This window comes from Taudactylus pleione, unplaced genomic scaffold, assembly GCF_031769625.1.
Source record: "Taudactylus pleione unplaced genomic scaffold, aTauple2 ptg000106l, whole genome shotgun sequence".
NCBI classification, from domain to species: domain Eukaryota; kingdom Metazoa; phylum Chordata; class Amphibia; order Anura; family Myobatrachidae; genus Taudactylus; species Taudactylus pleione.
The window spans coordinates 1,093,993-1,113,118 of NW_028284508.1; the positions used below are offsets into that span (position 1 = coordinate 1,093,993).

At 39.7% G+C, this 19,126-nt stretch overlaps 1 protein-coding gene across 3 annotated transcripts in view; it reads right to left on the minus strand.

Moving 5' to 3' along the window:
- Window positions 1-5,757: 5,757 nt before the first annotated feature.
- SLC12A4 (solute carrier family 12 member 4) overlaps window positions 5,758-19,126 on the minus strand; it is a 307,394-nt gene continuing 294,025 nt past the window's right edge. For all 3 annotated transcript variants that reach the window (XM_088470905.1, XM_088470906.1, XM_088470907.1), the window contains 3 exons: window positions 17,619-17,803; window positions 12,999-13,132; window positions 5,758-10,947 (listed from right to left, as the gene is read on the minus strand). In XM_088470905.1, coding sequence (XP_088327031.1) covers window positions 10,856-10,947; window positions 12,999-13,132; window positions 17,619-17,803 — 411 coding nt within the window. In that variant the 3' untranslated portion in view covers window positions 5,758-10,855. The remainder of the gene's footprint in view (window positions 10,948-12,998; window positions 13,133-17,618; window positions 17,804-19,126) is intronic.

A 19,126-nucleotide genomic window follows, 5' to 3' on the forward strand; every position in this document is an offset into this window, starting at 1 on the left:
GGGGGATCATATCTGTTGATCAACAAACCTATATTGAGAATACACTTGAAAAATATGGTCTGTCTGATGCTAAGCCAATAGCCACTCCTACCGACTTTGGTACCAAACTAACGAAAAACATGTTGCCGATGAATGAGGAAGAAGCTGCACATGAAGAATGTTCCTTATCAAAACACCATTGGACACTTGATACATGCAAGTGTTGGAACTCGCCCTGATATTATGAATTCGGTAAGCAGACCACCAACCCTTGGTGACAACATTCAAAAGCTGTCAAAATAATTCTAAGCTATCTAAAAGGGATGAGGATGATCATCATTCTTATACTGGTTACTTGTTTCTTCTGGATGGTGCAGCAGTAAACTGGTCGAGTAGAAAATAGCCCACCATGACTGTCTACCACCGAGGCGGAATACATGGCATTTACAGAATCAGCAAAGGAAGCTCATCACCTCAAAGAGACTTTCAGTGAACTGTGTATCATAAACAAGGAAGGCACCATCAACATTAAGTGTGACAATAGATGTGCCATTGATCTATTATATAGCACCATGCATCATATGTCTAAGGACACAGATATCAGTGTTGCTGTGGTTCACATAGTGAGAAGAATCCTGTTGACGTGCCTATCAAGGGGATTACTATATGTCACAGTCATTGGTCATGTTTCTAGAAAAATGTGGACTAGAACTTACTTGAAATGTTGATATGTTCTTGCTTGCCTAAACCGTAATTGTTTTACAGGTTGCTGCAACAAAACGTATTAGCAATGTTTGTGTAACATGAAGCTTACGGCGAGGGGTATTGAAATATGGAATGTGCTACTGCACAGCCTCCAGGAATGCTCCTCAGTTGAAGCATTCTACCTTACCAAGATGGCCAGAATTCAGAAAATGTGCATTGCTAATTTAATCTACAGTGATACAGAATTTCTTGGGAGATCCATTGAGTGAACCCAGCATCTATGGAGAGCAAGTAGCCTTTGCTGGAAGTGGGGAGACTTGCTTAGGGTCTATATAAAGAGCACAGGGTGCTACATTTTGCTCTCGCTTTGCTACCTGTAAGAACAGTTTTAAGGCTGGCGTAGCCTATGGTTCCCCCTAGATTGGCTGAAGACTGGAGCACTACTGAAGGACGGCAAAGATTAGAAAACTCTCATTCTTCATCTCTGCAGATCTTGTGGATGTGTCCACTAAAATGGGAGTGCTAGTAAAGTAGAACCTCTGACTTGCCAGCAGCACCAGGGAAGAGAACCTGGCACTGGATACCCAAGTGATGGCCACTGATATACTGTAAAGTGCAATATATGTAAGGATATGTTGAAGTTATAGTCACTGCTATATTATGTTTTGAGTTACAAGGCATGCTATGATCCCTGCATTTGTATTTATCCTGCTTTTCTCATATTACACTCTCCACATACTCCTTTTCTTAATAAACATAACATATACCCAATAAGGGTTAACCCAAATATATAGTGGTTTAAAGAAAATAAAGGAATTGACAGAAGTATTAAATCTTAAATAGAATATGTCAAAATTGAAAATAATACATGTGGTATTTAAAATGTAGAGTCAGAATATAGTATGAATGGTGATCTAGAGTAAACATAAGAAAGGGATTTTTTAGGTGTTAAGAGCTATCCTTGACTACTGTGTATACTGGAGCACTAGCTATAAAAACACCTTCATAATTACAAACAATTTAGAGAAGGGTTACTTAAAATAGCATTAATAAAAGCTCACAATTAATTTTCCATGACACCTACCAGTCGTGGCTTACTATTAACAAGAAACTAGGCCTCGAATGCATCATTACTAAATACATCCCGATCTGAGGAAATTTAAACTTTATGTCGGGTCTCCACAATGCCGCCTTTCGGAGATGGAGAGAAGCAGGAACTGCAAAAATTTGTGAGGTTTTCGACCCAGGTGGTAATCTTTACTCATTTCAGCAGTTAAAGTAAAGGTATAGGATTCCCCAAACAAACGTCTTTATGTATCTACAACTTATTTACTACGTCTCACCATACACTACCACCATCTGACATACTGTAACTCTTGCTCCATTTCCTTCATACTAACCCATATAAAATTAAATACTTATACTCGGAATTGGTTGAAATTGGCATCCCTAAACCCTGGGGCCCTCTATATATTGTGCTTTGGATTATTTGATCGTTCGCCATACCCCATCTGTGTTTTTGCTTAAATATTACCCGAAGACTCTAAAGTATGCTTCACTCTACAAGAAGTTCATATTAAGTTTGTTAATCAGGCATATATTTTTCCCACACAGATGAGACATTTCATGCCTAATAAAGCAGGTACTTGTCTGAAATGTAAATAACCTACTGCAAACCTTCTGTAACTTTGATCTGTGAGTCCCTCTCCTTCAAGGACAATCTAGTCATGATTTATTCCCCTTTATTACCAGAGTTCTAACTGTGGCAAAGAAAGTCCTTCATAGGAAATGGACCCGAGCAGTGGCCCCTTTATTGTCCGAGGTACAATCTTATTTAATAGATTTGCTTTATTTTGAAAGACGATCAATCTTCCCAGATATACCTTCCCTATACCGTACATGCTATGCTTAGCATCCTTATTGTGGCTGGATACTTTGGTTAATGTGGGATATACTCACTATCCATTAATGATATAGTCATTCTGAAAGCCTAACAATGGAAGGTTACCGACCAAACAGGTACCCCCCCCTTCACCTCCCTTCCTCCCCCTTTCTTATTCTCCTTGTTATACTAAGATTTTGGGTTTTTTCCAGCCTGAATATTTCAGGGCCAACTGTTTTGTATTTTATGATCAGTTGACTCTGTCTAGGGTGAGCTGCTAAATGCTTATGTGCTGTCTGTGTAATTGTGATAGTACTTTATGTTCTTTATGACGAACACGGACTGTGATTTCTTGTCTGTTCAATTACACTGGGGAACAGTCAGTCAATCTGTTGCCAGGGATTTAGAAGTCGATTTCGATTAATTTTGTTCTCCTGATCATGAATATGCCATGCTTATTTTTCAATTGGCTCTAGTTTTTAAGATATGCATATGTCTTTAATATTTATGAACAAATAAATTAAAAAATGTTAAAAATAATTAAAAATATATATTTTTTATTCTGATTAAATTTGATTCGTAAAATGTTGAAGACACAGGATAATTACATACATAAGTTAGGAAGATATAAGAACAGTTTTTTTGTAGGATTTTGCAGACTCCAACAGTAATCGGCCATCATGTGACGAACCCACCTTCCTTGATATCTTTCTTCCATTACCTGAATATCCTGGTGGAACCGTTCACCCTGTTCGTCGCTTAAATCTCCTAGATTGGACGGTAAGTGATCTAAATGGCTGTACAAAAAAAGTGTACTTTAATACTCATGTTGGCACCTACTTTCTCGAAACATTTTAGCATGTTGTGGATTAATTCATGATAGTTGCCTGCCTTGTGATTGCCTAAAAAATTTTGAACGGCAGACACATAACTCAGCCATGCTTCAGATTCGGTTTCAGTCATAAATATGGTAAAATTTGGATCCTTCACCAGTTTCCGTATCTGTGGGACGTCAAAAATTCCTGCCTTTCATTTTTCAATACTAAGAGATGGACATGTTCGACAAATAAAACAATCGCCTGACTTGTCCAATGCTTTTACAAATTGTTTCATTAAACCCAGTTTGATAAGAAGAGGAGGTAGTATGATTATATTCCTGTCAATTAAGGGCTCATGAATGATGTTGGCTTCTTCTACAGTTATAACTTCTCTTGGAGGCCATACAGTTTGCTGCCAGTGCTTTTGTTTTGCACGACTATCCCCTAAGCATATGTGACAAGGATACTTCGTATATCCACTTTACTGCCCAAGAAGAAAGTTTACCATTTTTAAATCGACACAAACAGACCACTGATGCTGTGAATAAGCAATTTTTTCCAAGACTAACTTGATATTTTCATACTGTACTTTAAGTTTTGTTGAATGACCGATAGGAATCGACGCAAATGTATTCCCATTGTGTGGTAATACGCATTTTAAGCTCCTTTTAGAACTATTCAAAAAGAGACGCCAGTCTTCTGCTTGATATTCTGGTAAGTCTATTATCTGGAGAAGTTCCAGAATATTTCGATACGACATTATAGTAACATCCAGCTCAAGACCGTGCATTTCTTGAAGTCTGGATACTAAAAGCTCAGCTCCTTTTTTCGATAAATTCAAGTCACAAATTAAATAGTTAAGTTCCTTTTGAGAAAATTTGTTTGGAGTAGAGGAACTTTCTTCAAACTCACGTTCATCTGTGTTATCACTTGCACTGGATGAAATTAACATTTCCACATCATCACATTCAACTTCGCACAAAGAACTGAATGATGCAGGTAAATCTTCGCTATGTGGTATCGGTTGTTCTGCAGAACTCATTCCCATTTGCGCTTCTTAAATCGATTCATACTCATCACATTTACAGCACAAAAATAGCAGTCACTCAAGTGATCTTTTGGCTCACACCACATCATAAGTATGCCGAAATTAAGTACTTTACGATCACCTTTAGTCCAATTGCGGAGTGATTCCACGCAGGTTTTATAAACTTTGTGAGGCACCCAAATCTTGTCTTGCTGGCTTTTGTGATGTCCAAAATAAGCCTGATGCGCTTGTTTTACGAATACAGTTATATTTTTTCTTTCTTTTGCAACACTATATTTGCCACAAATATAACAAAAAACATCAGGGTTGTTAGAACACAGTCTCTGAGAACTACTAATTTTTATGGCAAAAACGTTTTGTTTCACACATTCAATGCTAACTCCCAACAAAAGCCAAGAACATACTGAACAAAACAAGCCCAAACGGCAGGAAATTGGTTGTGGTGGGACAGAGAGAGGTCCGAACAAAGGAACAGCAAGTGTGCTAACTGCGTCACTCGGTCCTCTCCGTTGCTCCTCTCTGTATGCTGGGAGGAGGCGTGGCTGTGGTCTGAGGATGTCCCAGCAGGCTCAGCAGTGCACGGCCACGCCTCCTCCCAACGTTAGTGAGGAGATTTGAGTGTCTTATGTGTCTCAAATGCGACAACCAGCTACATTGTCACAAATAAAACAAATTTTTGGTATTGTTGAAAGAGGGTAGTTGTTAAAAAATCAAAACTATGTTGAATCTGTTAAGTTAAGCAGGCCTAGACTAGTAAGGTAATTCAAATGGAGAAAATAAATGAATTTTATAATTTTTCATTAATTTGAAAACTGGAGCCAATTCAGCTATAACGAAGATCTAATGCGAAAATAGGACCTGCGAGTACTCTCAAACCGATCTTAAATCCTTGGCAAGAAGAGAAAAATATATTTTTTGTTCCCCAGTGTTATGCATCTCTTGGCTGCTTTGCATCTGTTGTGACTGTTATCTTTGCTGAAATCTTCACTAAAAAGATATTAAAAAAAGCCTACAATTAAATAATTCAAGAGCTAAACAGGCCACTTTAGAGTTTCATATCTATCAAGTAAATTAATAGAATTCAGGAAACCATTGTTTTTAAAATAGAGAGATTCTAGAACAAGGGGCACACTTTAAAATTGGAAAGAGGAAGACTGTAAAGCAATATAAGAAATATCTGGCAGATCTGATTGGCACATAGTGCAGAGGCCAGATGCCTTTGCAGCGATTTATATATCGCAGTAGGGATTAAAGGCCAGGTGCAACCACTGTATGAGTACTGTGGGAAGTCACAAAAGTATTAACCATTCTAATAATAAGCAGAGTACCTTAAAAAAAAAATTTTTATTATTGTGGCACAAAGTAAAAACACGTTTCATTGTCTAGCAACAAATAAATGGAAAAAACATTTTTAATACACAAAATACATTTACGGTGAACGGCACAAGGGGGAAATATACCTCTTTTTAACTGCATATCAGGACAAAATACTGATTAAATTTTATAATCCTAATATAAGGACTATCAAAATGACACTTCCATGGACAGTTTATAATGAGTAATTTGTCATGGGTCCCCTGATATTAAGGCATTAGCAGAAATTGGGATTAAGCGTTCCCAGTCCTATTCCAACCACACAACTGAACTGACATCATAGTTCAAGCTCTGTGCATAGTCTAAATTCCCAAAAACGTAAGCTTAAATATACAGAGCAACATGACATTCTGTAAGCAAAGGCAGAATTTAGAGATTATCATTACAGTGTCCTAACTTTACATCTCTGCAAAATGGTCTGTTCAGCTATGAGCTCTATTCACGCAATGTTTTACTGCTATTTCACTCATCTCTACTTTACATGTAATCAATTTATTTAGAAATAATTTCAGTTTGGCTTTACTTTTTTAAAACACATAGCCCTGCACAGTTAACACCTAAATCAAAATGTTTACAAGGCTGCTGCTGTGATTATATTCCATTTAATTAATGCTTTGGCAAAAATGAAAGTGAACATTTTAGCAATATGGACCACATTTACTAAACAGTATATGCCACATGGCACGCTCAACCCATGACAATCACTGCGATAATGAATAGACATGAAAGGAAGGCACTGCATGCAGGCCAAAAGGCGGCAGTGAGCTATTTTCAAACTACTCACACTTAAAATAAAATAAAAAAAAACAACAAAAAGTATAATCAAAATATTCCCACTATACTAAAAACAAAATATGCAGCAGGTTATTTTACATCATACTAAATGAGCAAGTTTAAATCATACTGACATGCCCATTAAACTACTCCACAAACTTTATCTCAACTCTTTCAAGTAATACAAAATGTGATCCTCCTGTTCATTATATTTATGGTGCAAATGTGGCACAGTATGCCCTATTAACACCACTATGGAGAGAACTCTTCAACTTGAATGCCACTATTAAAAAAACAAACAAAAAAAACAAAAACAAACCTAGTCTACCTAGATCCTGAGCTAGAGCTTCTCCAGCTATAACCCTGTTCCAATCTTAAACACAACTGCTATGTATACAGTCATATCCGGTAGTAACCAAGGCTATAATAACCCAAAACTGGAAGGATCCAGACCCCTATCTCTAAAATAATTTAAAAAACTCACTTTTATTGTGAGATAGAGTTACGCTAGTTAGTCCACTGCTGCTTTCTTCACCCTTCTCAAATGGTTTGCAAGGCACATATACCTCACAGATAGGAAATGTTTCTCTTCTCTTTGGCATACCGTAGTTCCAATTCCCTGTATTTCAGCCTAAACAACATTCCTCATCAGGCTGGTTTTGCTTTGTTGTGCGAGTATGGTTTGGGTTATGCTTTGTGTATTATCTTTCATTGTCACCTTGTATACATAATTTGTAATAATTTATACCACTGTGTGCTTCCTCACTTCTTATACTTCTCTGCTATGGTTATAAAAAAAAATTCTTTCCATAAAAACTATTTATGGAAAAAAAAAAAAAACACATATGTGGCAGTGTTTATATGCCAAAACATCTTTCTAATGATGCTCTCAACAGAATGTTGCTAGGAATTCTAGCTACATTCAACATTTTCATTTAACACATTTTAAAAAAAATGTGGTTTATAAGCCTTAGGACCTTAGAGTCTCTCGCAAGCGGCCACTCACTTGCTGAGCGATGGTCGCACAACTGCGCATGCGTATTATTCGCAGTGCGCGTGCGCAAACTAGCAGCTGCAATGTAGATGCGAGCGCTCGTAGTACACAGACATGTCGCTACTTTGAGTGACAGATTGTGCCATTTGTGGGTGGTAAAGGGGATGGTGCTTGTCAACGGGGGAGTGGTTGTGCGAATGCAGGCTTGCCTGACCGTCAGAACGGAGTTTAATGGGAGTGCATAATTAGCAAAGTAGCGTCATTGAACATGTGACTTGTGCTGTTTTTTACCCTGACTGCTCGCAGTGCTTGCGGGAGGGTAAGGTCTACCTCAAGCGCTGTGAGCAGCTCCGATGGCTCCCGATGTTCCCGATTAAGCCTTCTTTGCCCGGAGATGACGTGTGCTGCGAGTGGCAAGGGGGCGTCTTTAATCACTTGCGAGCGCAAAATGCCGTAGCTCGCTAAGACAGAGGCGGCCTCACACCGCAAAGAGCGACTGCATGATTTGCATATCTGGCCCCTTTTTTCCAACGAGCGACCGCATCTAGCGAGAGACTCTGAATGAGGTCCTTAGTGTGAGCAGGTTTATCTGTAAAATAAATAACTGAGTAACAGAGTTTTGGATAAGTACTTAAAGGATATGACCAAACAGAAATGGTCTCACTGTGAATGACAAAACAGCTGTTAATAATGGAGGTGAGACAAAAATAAGTGGCTACTTCCCACACTGATATCTACTACTGTTTCTAACACCACATAATCTGCACCTAACAATTTATTTGGAACAGACAATGCTGTAGTCTAATTTTAAAGAGTAACAACTATAAGGTATAAGCATTTTAAACTTAGCAAAATTAAAGACAGTCTATGCCACTGGCTCCCACACTCGGCCCTCAAAGCACCCCAACAGTCCAGGCTTTAGGATATCCATACTTAAGTACAAGTGACTTAATTAGTAACTCAGTTTGATTATACCATCTATGCACAAGCATTAATAGCCTTAAAACCTGGACTTAGGGTGCCTTGAGGACAGAGTTTGGGAACCCCTGATCTATGCAGTAACAGCAGGGATTTGCTTTAGTTGAAAGCTAGCCAGGTAAGCAGCTTCTGCAAACAGAAGGAATGACATATCCTGCAGCTCATGAACTGCTGCACTGTCCATAGTGTACATAGCATACTTTCTAGGGGTAACCCTGTTCAATATAATACAGAAGTAATAGCTTGGAAAGCAAAATTGGAATTTGTTGATTGAGAATAATGGCTGCCCCCATTGCTTGTTTATTTAGAGACAGAATGTTGTATAATAGATGGGATGCGTACACCTCTTATACAGTCAAAATGCAGACATTCAAAACTTAGATACCATAATGTCAACAGGTAAAATATTTAGACAACCAAAATGTCGACATGGACTATACAGCTTCATAGGGGGAGGCTGTAATCTCTCCCTGCCCGGTGACAGCCCCCAAATCCTAGGAAGGACCCCCTCGCCAGGTCGACGGCCCGCTCCGGTCCGGCGTTCATGGGAGAGCTGGATTTCCTGGTGCTTGGTGATGACATCATCGCCAAGTGCCGGCACTGCAGCCGGGTACAGTGTCAACGGATATTCCCGGGTTGACGCCGCAATGGAAATGGGGTAAATCTCGGGTCTGACCCGTGTTCCAAATCCTGGGTCAGACCCGGGATTTTTGGTGTAAAAGGGGTATTAGTCAAAATATTGGCAGGTACATAATTTAGACATGGACATAATTTAGATAATTTGAAGTGTTGACAGGATCAAAATGTTGATAATTAAAATGTAGACAAAACATAAGGTTGTCAGTCAGTAAATGAAGACACCGTTAAAATGTTGATATTTAAAATATAAACAAATCAAAAAGTAGACAACCAATATGTAGATACAGTTAAAATGTCGACAAAGCTAAAATTAGAATTAGTGGTGACCAGTAAACAGCGATCCTGTCATGTCAGACTGATTGCACTGTAATAAAATTGCTGGAACATTGCATGCGGGCGTGTGTAGTTCCACATGTCAGCATGACTGTCGACATTATGACAGTTGATATTTTAACTGTGCCTACATTTTGTTTCTAGGTTATGATTTGTCTATATTTTGACTGTCAACATTTTGACCCTGTCGACCTTACTTCTGTCAACATTATGACAGTCAATATTTTGGTGTCGACCTTTTGATCGTCTAAGTTTAATTTTTACTACATCCCATAAAAGACAGCTGATGAGTATGTGCAATAAAATTATTTTTTTGGTTGGAAATATCGTTTTGTGCTTTGCAATTAACTAAGCCACATACAGATGTGTCCACATACTACATGTTACCTCCGTGTACAACAAGTCGCATTAAACAATACACTAATACAATAAATATAATAATGCTCTAATACACTGGTTGTTCAGCAAAAATGTGCTGTAAATTTACGGAATATCGTTTAACCAGGGCATAAAAGCGCATGACATTATGATGTTTTGCAAAAGGGGTGGGGCCAGCAGCACTGGAGAGTGCAGAGCTGACTGTGCGATCTCAGAACTGCAGTTTGCCCATCTGGAGTGTTCACACAATACTCTGGTACGGCACCCTGTTAGCCAGAAGCAAGGGCCACGGGGCGGCGACAGAGCTGCCCACAGAGCCCTTGCACTCTGTGCGGTGGCACCGGTCACATACCCCTAGTTACGGCCATGCGTTTAACCACTTCTAACCGTGTCCCATGGAAACTCAACACTTTAGCAATATACTTGGCTTAGCCCCCACCTGTTCTATATACAACAATAAATAAATCAATATAACAGGATAACTTTTTTGTAACTCTAGTCTGTCTTTAGAAGTGATAAGACAGTTTACAAATTGATACCATAAACACATTTATTAAATTTTTTACAAAATGCCTAAAATACTATAATGTATATTCTGGTGGCAGACAATAGTTTTAACAATATGTATTCATCAACTTTTCTAAAAGTTTGTCAGTAACAAAACATTAGCAGTGCATTTAAAAAAGGCAACAAATACAATAAATAGGTACTGTAAGAGGAAAAAACATGAATTCCCATATTCTTTCTTCTTACTGACAAACTCCAGCTTTAGATGGGCTGTGGTAAAATTGCTGGGATTGTAAACAGACATGGTATTTAGATTTTTGTAGAAAAATTTGAAGGCTTCCGTTTCTGCACTTCCCAAAACCACGCCACCTCCCAAAGGACACTCCTGCACTTTGCTCGGAAGCTTGGAATCACAAGGCACAAAGTTGTTGTAGGGAAATCCTGCATCAAGAATAGATGGTGATTACTTCTCTTCCTCCTCCTCGAACCAGCAGAACCCTTTCCAAACCTTCCGTCAAAACTTCAAGGAACTCCATATCTTTATAGCAAGGCTAAGGCTTCATTAATCATTTTCAAATAAAATATAATCAAGAGAGTGCAGGTTTTTAAAAGTGGATATGTTGCCCAGAGCAACCAATCAGATTCTACTTATCTAGCACCTTCTAGAAGATAATGGCTACAACCTGATTGGTTGCTATGGGCAACATCTCCACTTCTACATTCTTGTCACCACCCCTCCTCCCTGTTGCCGCCCACAAACGGTCCAAGACTGTCAATCACTTTGCAAACAAATGCTCATTGCAAGCGATATGTGTAATAAAACTTGACTCGTGTACAGCGTGATTTAGCGGTCTATTTACTAAGCTTTGGAGAGAGATAAAGTTGACGGAGATAGAGTACAACCAGCTCCTGTCATTTTTCAAACACAGCCTGTGACATGGCAGTTAGGAGTTGGTTAGCTGGTACTTCATCTCCATCCAAGGCTTAGTAAATAGACCCCTCAGACACACGTGCACATTACAGATAATTGTTCAACTGCCTAAACATCGGCATCATGTCCACCTCTGAATCAAGCCCCCGAGTTCCAGTTAGTGTGGACTGAAAGTGGCCAGAACAACCCAGCACTTAAAAGTCAATTTAGGCTTGGTCTATCAGAGCACGTAAAGGTATTCCAAACCAGCTCTAGAGAGTATGAAGGCCTTAATGCAGTAACCTATCAAAATCATAAAGACAGGAGACTTTAGTTTCCTGCTCCACTACATCCTCATACAATGACTCTCTGTTAGAGGCTATGCAGGTTGGAGCTTTGCAGTAGTCAGCTGAGGAGTAACATAGATCTAGGCCTCTGTTTTACTGTGAAGAAAAGCGTCACGACACACATTCCTGGGAAAGCGGGGTAATAACAGGGCATGTGTGGGTACAAGGAAGCACATCTAGGTCCACAGGTATATTTTCTTGCATACAGAACACACTCATTACCTGTCATGGTAACTTCTGGGGGATTTGTCTCTGGACAATGCTTTAATAGAATGTAGCTCAGCAGGAAATTTCATGGGCATATTATTATCCCGACACTGAAAGTACCCACCTTACCACTTAATGTTAATATTAAGTTATTCTGGTTGGATGGTAGCCAATTATCAGGGGGTTTTATTGGTTTTTATACTCCTCCTGTTATGCTTAGTGTTGGTTAAGTGCAATTGGAAACCTTCTCCTTTTTCTTTATACATACTTATGCCTTCCCGGTTGCGCTTTGCTTCCCATTGGTTGAATGCACATAGGGCCTGATTCAGATTTCTACGTAAACCCAATGGTTTACGTACAAATCCAATGTTTTGGGATCTGTGCTTGCACAGAAACCAGTTTGCACATGTACAGAATGGGTCCTGCGTGATTGCTCGCAGTCCCCTGGAAGCCGCAGCCTGTCCATTTGGGGGGCGGAGACCAGGACCCTTCTGCAAAACAGGGGCTTGTCACCCCCGTTTTGTAGGCTTGCCGAACCCAGGGTCTAATTAGTCGGATGCAGACTTCCTGAACCCGGGTGACCAGTTGCAGCGGCCAGTCTGAGTAAGCTTCGGCTTATGCAGACTGGCCAAGTGCTGTGACCATCACAATGGTAATCTGTGACCATCACAATGGTAATCGTGTTCAGACGCAGCACTCGGATCGCAGACAAATGCGGGAGGTGCATATTTCCTGCAGATGCCACCTGCTGCATTTGCATTATAGTACATATTGCACAGCCGCAAAAGAGTTTTGTCTGTTTTATTACTATATGTCAAAGAACAAGTCCTGGCAGAAACCCATTAACTGATTTGTACCTGAAGATATCAGACAGATTGTCTTATCTGATGATCATGACAGCAGCATTTTGGGTCAATTGGACTCAAGTATGATGGCCATCTACGCTCAGTACCTGCTTACCAGCACTACATAAGATTAATAAATCACAAACACAACATACTAAAAAAGAAGCATACTATGCCTGGATAACCATTCTGTGTCATACTGGAAGATTTAACCATTTTCTCACCTGCTCATTTTTTAAGGTGTTAAATTTCAGAACTTTTTGCTTTTTGAAAAGGATACAATTTTCATCTCCATCTGTGTTTTTAGGGGGCCCTGGCATGTTGAGTAATACTAATTTGGCATCATGTGATCTGGTCACTATAACCTCATTCAGCTTCACTGCAGTGTGCATCCTCCGAACATTAGAATGGTTGCTGAAAAGACACCAAATGTCATTAATTTGGAAAGAAATGTGAAGATCTCTACCAGTAGCCTTTTAATGTTCCCCATTATCTGAATACAACAATGATACCAATCCTATATCTAAAGCTGTGTACACACTACACAATTAGTTGTGTAATTATGGTACCTAGGACTGCGCTGCACAACCATTATGTAGTGTGTACACACAAGTCATCGCTAGATGAATTGTGCGGTTGCAATGTCCAATCTGATGTGCTGCACTTCAGATGGGACAATGCGACGTATGACGCGGTTACATTAACCATGTAATGGTATATGGGGGCATCATACGACGTATCATGTAATGTGTACATGGACGTGATTTATTGCTACATCGTCCACGTCGCTGGTATGGCAAATTGTTGCAGTGTGTATCCAAGCTCAAGAGGCTTTATTCAAAGCTGATGATTTAGGTTAATGTTTCCTAAACCTGGTTCTCATGGCCCATTCTGTCCAGAACCAAGGATATCCATGAATGAGCACAGGGGGGGTGGGGAGGGGGAGTTTCCATATTATATACTCACATTATTATAATTTATACACACATACCATACACACACACACTTATATAGCGCATACATACACACACACATAGCTACTTTAGCAGATGGTATGTGAGAGTAGCTGCTGCATCTGCTGGGCATGCACATTAGCTCCCTTGGCCGTCTGTGTCCAGTGCAGAGAGCTCTTTCGATCATAGCTTTCTGCCTGAGGAGCTGATGCACATGTGCGGCCGCGGGTGGTTCGCTGACAATGCAGAGACGGAGACGAGGTTGTCTCAGTCTTTGCAGAAACATTTTTTTGTTCGTCTGTAGGGGTTTCTGTGTGCTTGGGGACACCCCCTGCGTGCGCTACAGCAGGTGGCTTAATTATTACCTCAGTCAGTTTGATCTACCCCCCTGAAGCACGGATATCCCTAATGTCTGGACTGTGAGTGGGCCATGAGGACTGGGTTTGGGAAACACTGATTTAGGCATATGAGCATCTCTCCACTAAAGTCCATGGCTGATACCTAATGAATAAAGTCATCACCTAGTGCATGTTTTTGATGTTTTTTTTTTTTTTTACAGTAGCATGAATGGACTTATCGGACTAAGAAAATATGCGTAGACCACCTGTCGGTGGCAGCATAGAGCATGAGAGGCCCTAGTATGAGAACAGGCTTCCTTTTGCAGTGACTTAGGGTATTAAAAAAAAAAAAAAGCTAGTGGTCTGCCAACGTGCCAACGAAGACTCTAAGGGGTAAATTTACTAAAGTGAGCGTTTTTAAAAGTGAGTTTTAGAAGTGATCAGATTCTACTTAACAATTGACTAGCACCTTCAAGAAGATAATAGCCAGAATCTGATTGGTTGCTATGGGCAACATCACTTCTAAAACTCACTTCTGAAAACTCTCACTTTAGTAAATTTACCCCTAAATGTCTAGGTTGTATTTGGGCCATGCTAAAGGAATCAGGTATACACATATTTGAATTAAAAAGGTTCACTTACAGAATTTTCCATTCTCTGGCAGCAAAATTATAATAACAAAAAACAGAAAACCGGATAAAATTATAGTAAAAGTAAGAATATAAACAATGTTTGCAGCATAGACAACATTTTTCCACCAATTCATAGCTTGCATTCTTATTACAACAGACTCCCACCCACAACTCCATTCTGTGTTAAAAAAATAAATTGCATAATGAATGTAATTAATTTATAATGTCAGAGGGTTCCTACGGAAGGTAATCAATTATAGTTTACAATTAATCAGATGAATTCTTTATTTGGATCTGATTGGTTTTGGCACATTTAAATATCCATGGAGCTATACAGTGAATATTCCTCTGTTGAAACCACAATATCTGGAGCTTCAAGAAGATATAAATATGCTATCCACCTGGAAGTGCACTATATATACACATCCTAATGGAACTTGAGGGTTGGAGTTACCATTATATTTATTACAGTGCTGATTGAACTGCTTTGCAATGTAGTCTGCAAATTAAGTGACTGCTCCATTCTATACTCGGATAGTAATTATAACTGTGGCATTAAAATCTACAGCTACTGAACTGCACAGAAAGTGGTTGATACACTGTAATAAAATTACTGCTCATATTGAGTGTTTTGCCAGCTCTGGTACACTGCGACACATCACTGTACACTATTCAGAATTGCAGTGTTGTTTTACACTTGCAAAGTGCTTCTGGTGACGGAGAGATCAATTAATCATCAGTGATACCAAATTATTTCAACATCAAATGACGATTTACTTAGTGTATTTATTTACACTCATTGCTAAGTTTGTTCGATCCCTCTAATGTAAAATTTTTTTTATTTTATTTACAGTCATGTGCATAAATATTGGGACATTGACAGAATTTTCATATTTTGGCCTCTATTCACCACCACAATGGCATTGAAATGAAACAAACAAGATGTGCTTTAACTGCAGACTTTCAGATTTAATTTGAGGGTAATTACATCCAAATCAGGTGAACGGTGTAGGAATTACAATGGTTTCTATATGTGCCTCCCTCTTTTTAAGGGGCCAAAAGTAATGGGACTATCAACTCAAAAGCTATTTCATGGACAGGTGTGGGCTATTCCCTCGTTATTTCATTATTAATTAAGCAGGTAAAAGGTCTGGAGTTGATTCTAGGTGTGACATTTGCATTTGGAATCAGTTGCTGTCGACTCTCAATATGAGATCCAAAGAGCTGTCACTATCAGTGAAGCAAGCCATCATTAGGCTGAAAAATCAAAACAAACCCATCAGAGAGATAGCAAAAACATTAGGTGTGGCCAAATCAACTGTTTTGAACATTCTTGAAAAAGAACGCACCGGAGAGCTCAGCAACACCAAAAGACCCAGAAGGCCACGGAAAACAACTGTGGTGGATGACAGAAGAATTATTTCCCTGGTGAAAAAAAACCTCTTCACAAGAGTTGGCCAAATCAAGAACCCTCTCGAGGAGGTAGGTGTATATGTGTCAAAGTCAACAATCAAGAGAAGACTTCACAAGAGTGAATATAGAGGGTTCACCACAAGATGTAAACCATTGATGAGCCTCAAAAACAGGAAGACCAGATTAGAGTTTGCCAAACAACATCTAAGAAAGCCATTACAGTTCTGGAACAACATCCTATGGACAGATGATCAACTTGTACCAGAGTGATGGGAATAGAAGAGTATGGAGAAGGAAAGGAACTGCTCATGATCCAAAACATACCACCTCATCAGTGAAGCATGGTGGTGGTAGTGTCATGGTGTGAGCATGTATGGCTGCCAATGGAACTGGTTTCCTTGTATTTATTGATGATGTGACTGCTGACAAAAGCAGCAGAATGAATTCTGAAGTGTTTTGGGCAATATTATATGCTCATATTCAGTCAAATGCTTCAGAACTCATTGGACGGCGCTTCACAGTGCAGATGGACAATGACCCGAAGCATACTGCAAAAGCAACCAAAGAGTTTTTTAAGGCTAAAAAGTGGAATGTTATGCAATGGCCAAGTCAATCCCCTGACCTGAATCTGATTGAGCATGCATTTCACTTGATGAAGACAAAACTGAAGGGAAAATGCCCCAAGAACAAGCAGGAACTGAAGACATTTGCAGTAGAGGCCTGGCAGAGCATCATCAGGGATGAAACCCAGCGTCTGGTGATGTCTATGTGTTCCAGACTTCAGGCTGTAACTGCCTGCAAAGGATTTGCAACAAAGTATTAAAATGTGAAAGTTAGATTTAGGATTGTTTAGTTTGTCCCATTACTTTTGCCCCTTAAAAAGTGGGAGGCACATATAGAAACCGTTGTAATTCCTACACCGTTCACCTGATTTGGATGTAATTACCCTCAAATTAAATCTGAAAGTCTGCAGTTAAAGCACATCTTGTTTGTTTCATTTCAAAGCCATTGTGGTGGTGAATAGAGGCCAAAATATGAAAATTCTGTCAATGTCCCAATATTTATGCACCTGACTGTAGATTACTTTAGGGTCTAGTTACTAAGCAGTGTTAGGAGACAAGAGTGAAAAGTGATAAGTCTGTGATAAGGTGCCAGCCAATCAGCTCCCAACTGTCATTTTTCAAACACAGCCTGTGAGATGGCAGTTGGGAGCTGATTGGCTGGAACCTTATCACAGACTTATCACTTTTCACTCTGTCCCATAACACTGCTTAGTAACTAGACCCCTTTGTATTTATTCAAATTTTACATAATGGTTGCAGTTATAATTTGTATTTATATTACAATGAACATAATTCTCAACTCTTACATTAATAAAGTGATACAGAACCAAAAACATTTCGTCCAACAGTATCTATTCCTTGAAGTACTGTCTGCAAAACTGTCCTTACCCCTAATTTCAGAATTACTTTCTCCAGTACGAATAAGCCATAGTTAACCCTTGCAAGTCTATTTCTGAAATATGCAAATGTAGCAGCCTCTATTGTAATCTATGCAAACTTACGGTTTAATGTGAACAAGTTCTCTGAAGTGCTCTGGTGCATTATTTTTCACCCGCCTCTCAGCTTTGTACTTGTCCTTGGACCAGGTCATGTGAACTGTATCTGGTTCTATGGCAGTCTCCTCCTCTTCATCAGAATACAAGCTGTCCAAACGAACAATAGAATGTCTATCCTTCACTAACTGGGCCTGAGATTAAAAAGAAAAAATTTAAATAAATAGAAGTTATTTTGGCACACCATGTCCACTATTCTTCAAGTATGAGACATAAGCAAAATAAGACAAACATGCCATACAAAGCATACAACTCACAGAAAGATTTTTTTTAGACATAAGCATGGAAAATGTTAAGTAGGGTCTCATTTATATGTCACAGGAAACTTTTGTGAAAGATTAGGTAAACACAAAAGAAAGCGCACAATCTGAATTACTTCTTAGCAAATTTACTTTTATTTATACATTTAGCACACATTTGGCAGTGTTGTGCTTTGAGAAGATACAAACAAGCAAAATGCTTGTACAGTGTTTATAATGTGGTGTGCTTGTTAATTATGCATGATAATACGATAAATATTGCTTTAATGTTGAAATGTATATTCTCATGTTAACTCTAACCTATACTGTATATGTACTTAAAATTGCTTTATTCCATGGGTCATATGGTGGGAACTATGTATAATTTATCTTGCAGGGATTGTTGTTTGTTCCTTAGCTGCATCAGCAGTGTCCGTGCTGCCACCAGCTCTCCAGTCTCTCCTATGGCTCCCTAGCCGCATCCGTGCTGCCACCGGCTCTCCAGCCTCTCCTACGGCTCCTTAGCCACATTAGCAGCATCCGTACTGCCACCGGCTCTCCAGCCTCTCCTACGGCTCCCTAGCCGCATCAGCAGCATCCGTGCTGCCACCGGCTCTCCAGCCTCTCCTACGACTCCTTAGCTGCATCAGCAGTGTCCGTGCTGCCACTGGCTCTCCAGCCTCCCCTACGGCTCCTTAGCTGCATCAGCAGCATTCGTATTGCCACTGGCTCTCCAGCCTCTCCTACGGCTCCCTAGCCGCATCAGCAGCATCCGTGCTGCCACCGGCTCTCAAAGCCATACCATTGTAGACAGACTTGTATACCAGCTCTCTAAGCCACAGTATACAAACTTAAGTACAAACTTTCATGGACGCAGCACACTATTAGTACACAAACTTGTACATCAACTTGTGTACCAACTATTGTGGATGCAGTAACATTAATTAGTACACAAACTAGTACTCAAACTTGTGTACTGACTCCCAAAGCCGCATTTGATTGTGTACTTTCTTCTGTTACCGGCACCAAGCCGCACCATTGGCTCTCAAAGCCGTATTGATGATTACTTTGCTCTACTACCAGCTGAAAGCCGCACCATCGGCTCTCAAAGCTGCATCAGTTATTTACTTCTACTACCAGCTACAAGCCGCACCATCGGCTCTCAAAGCCGCATCGATTATTACTCACTTTTGCATCCGGCTCCAAGCCGTACCATCG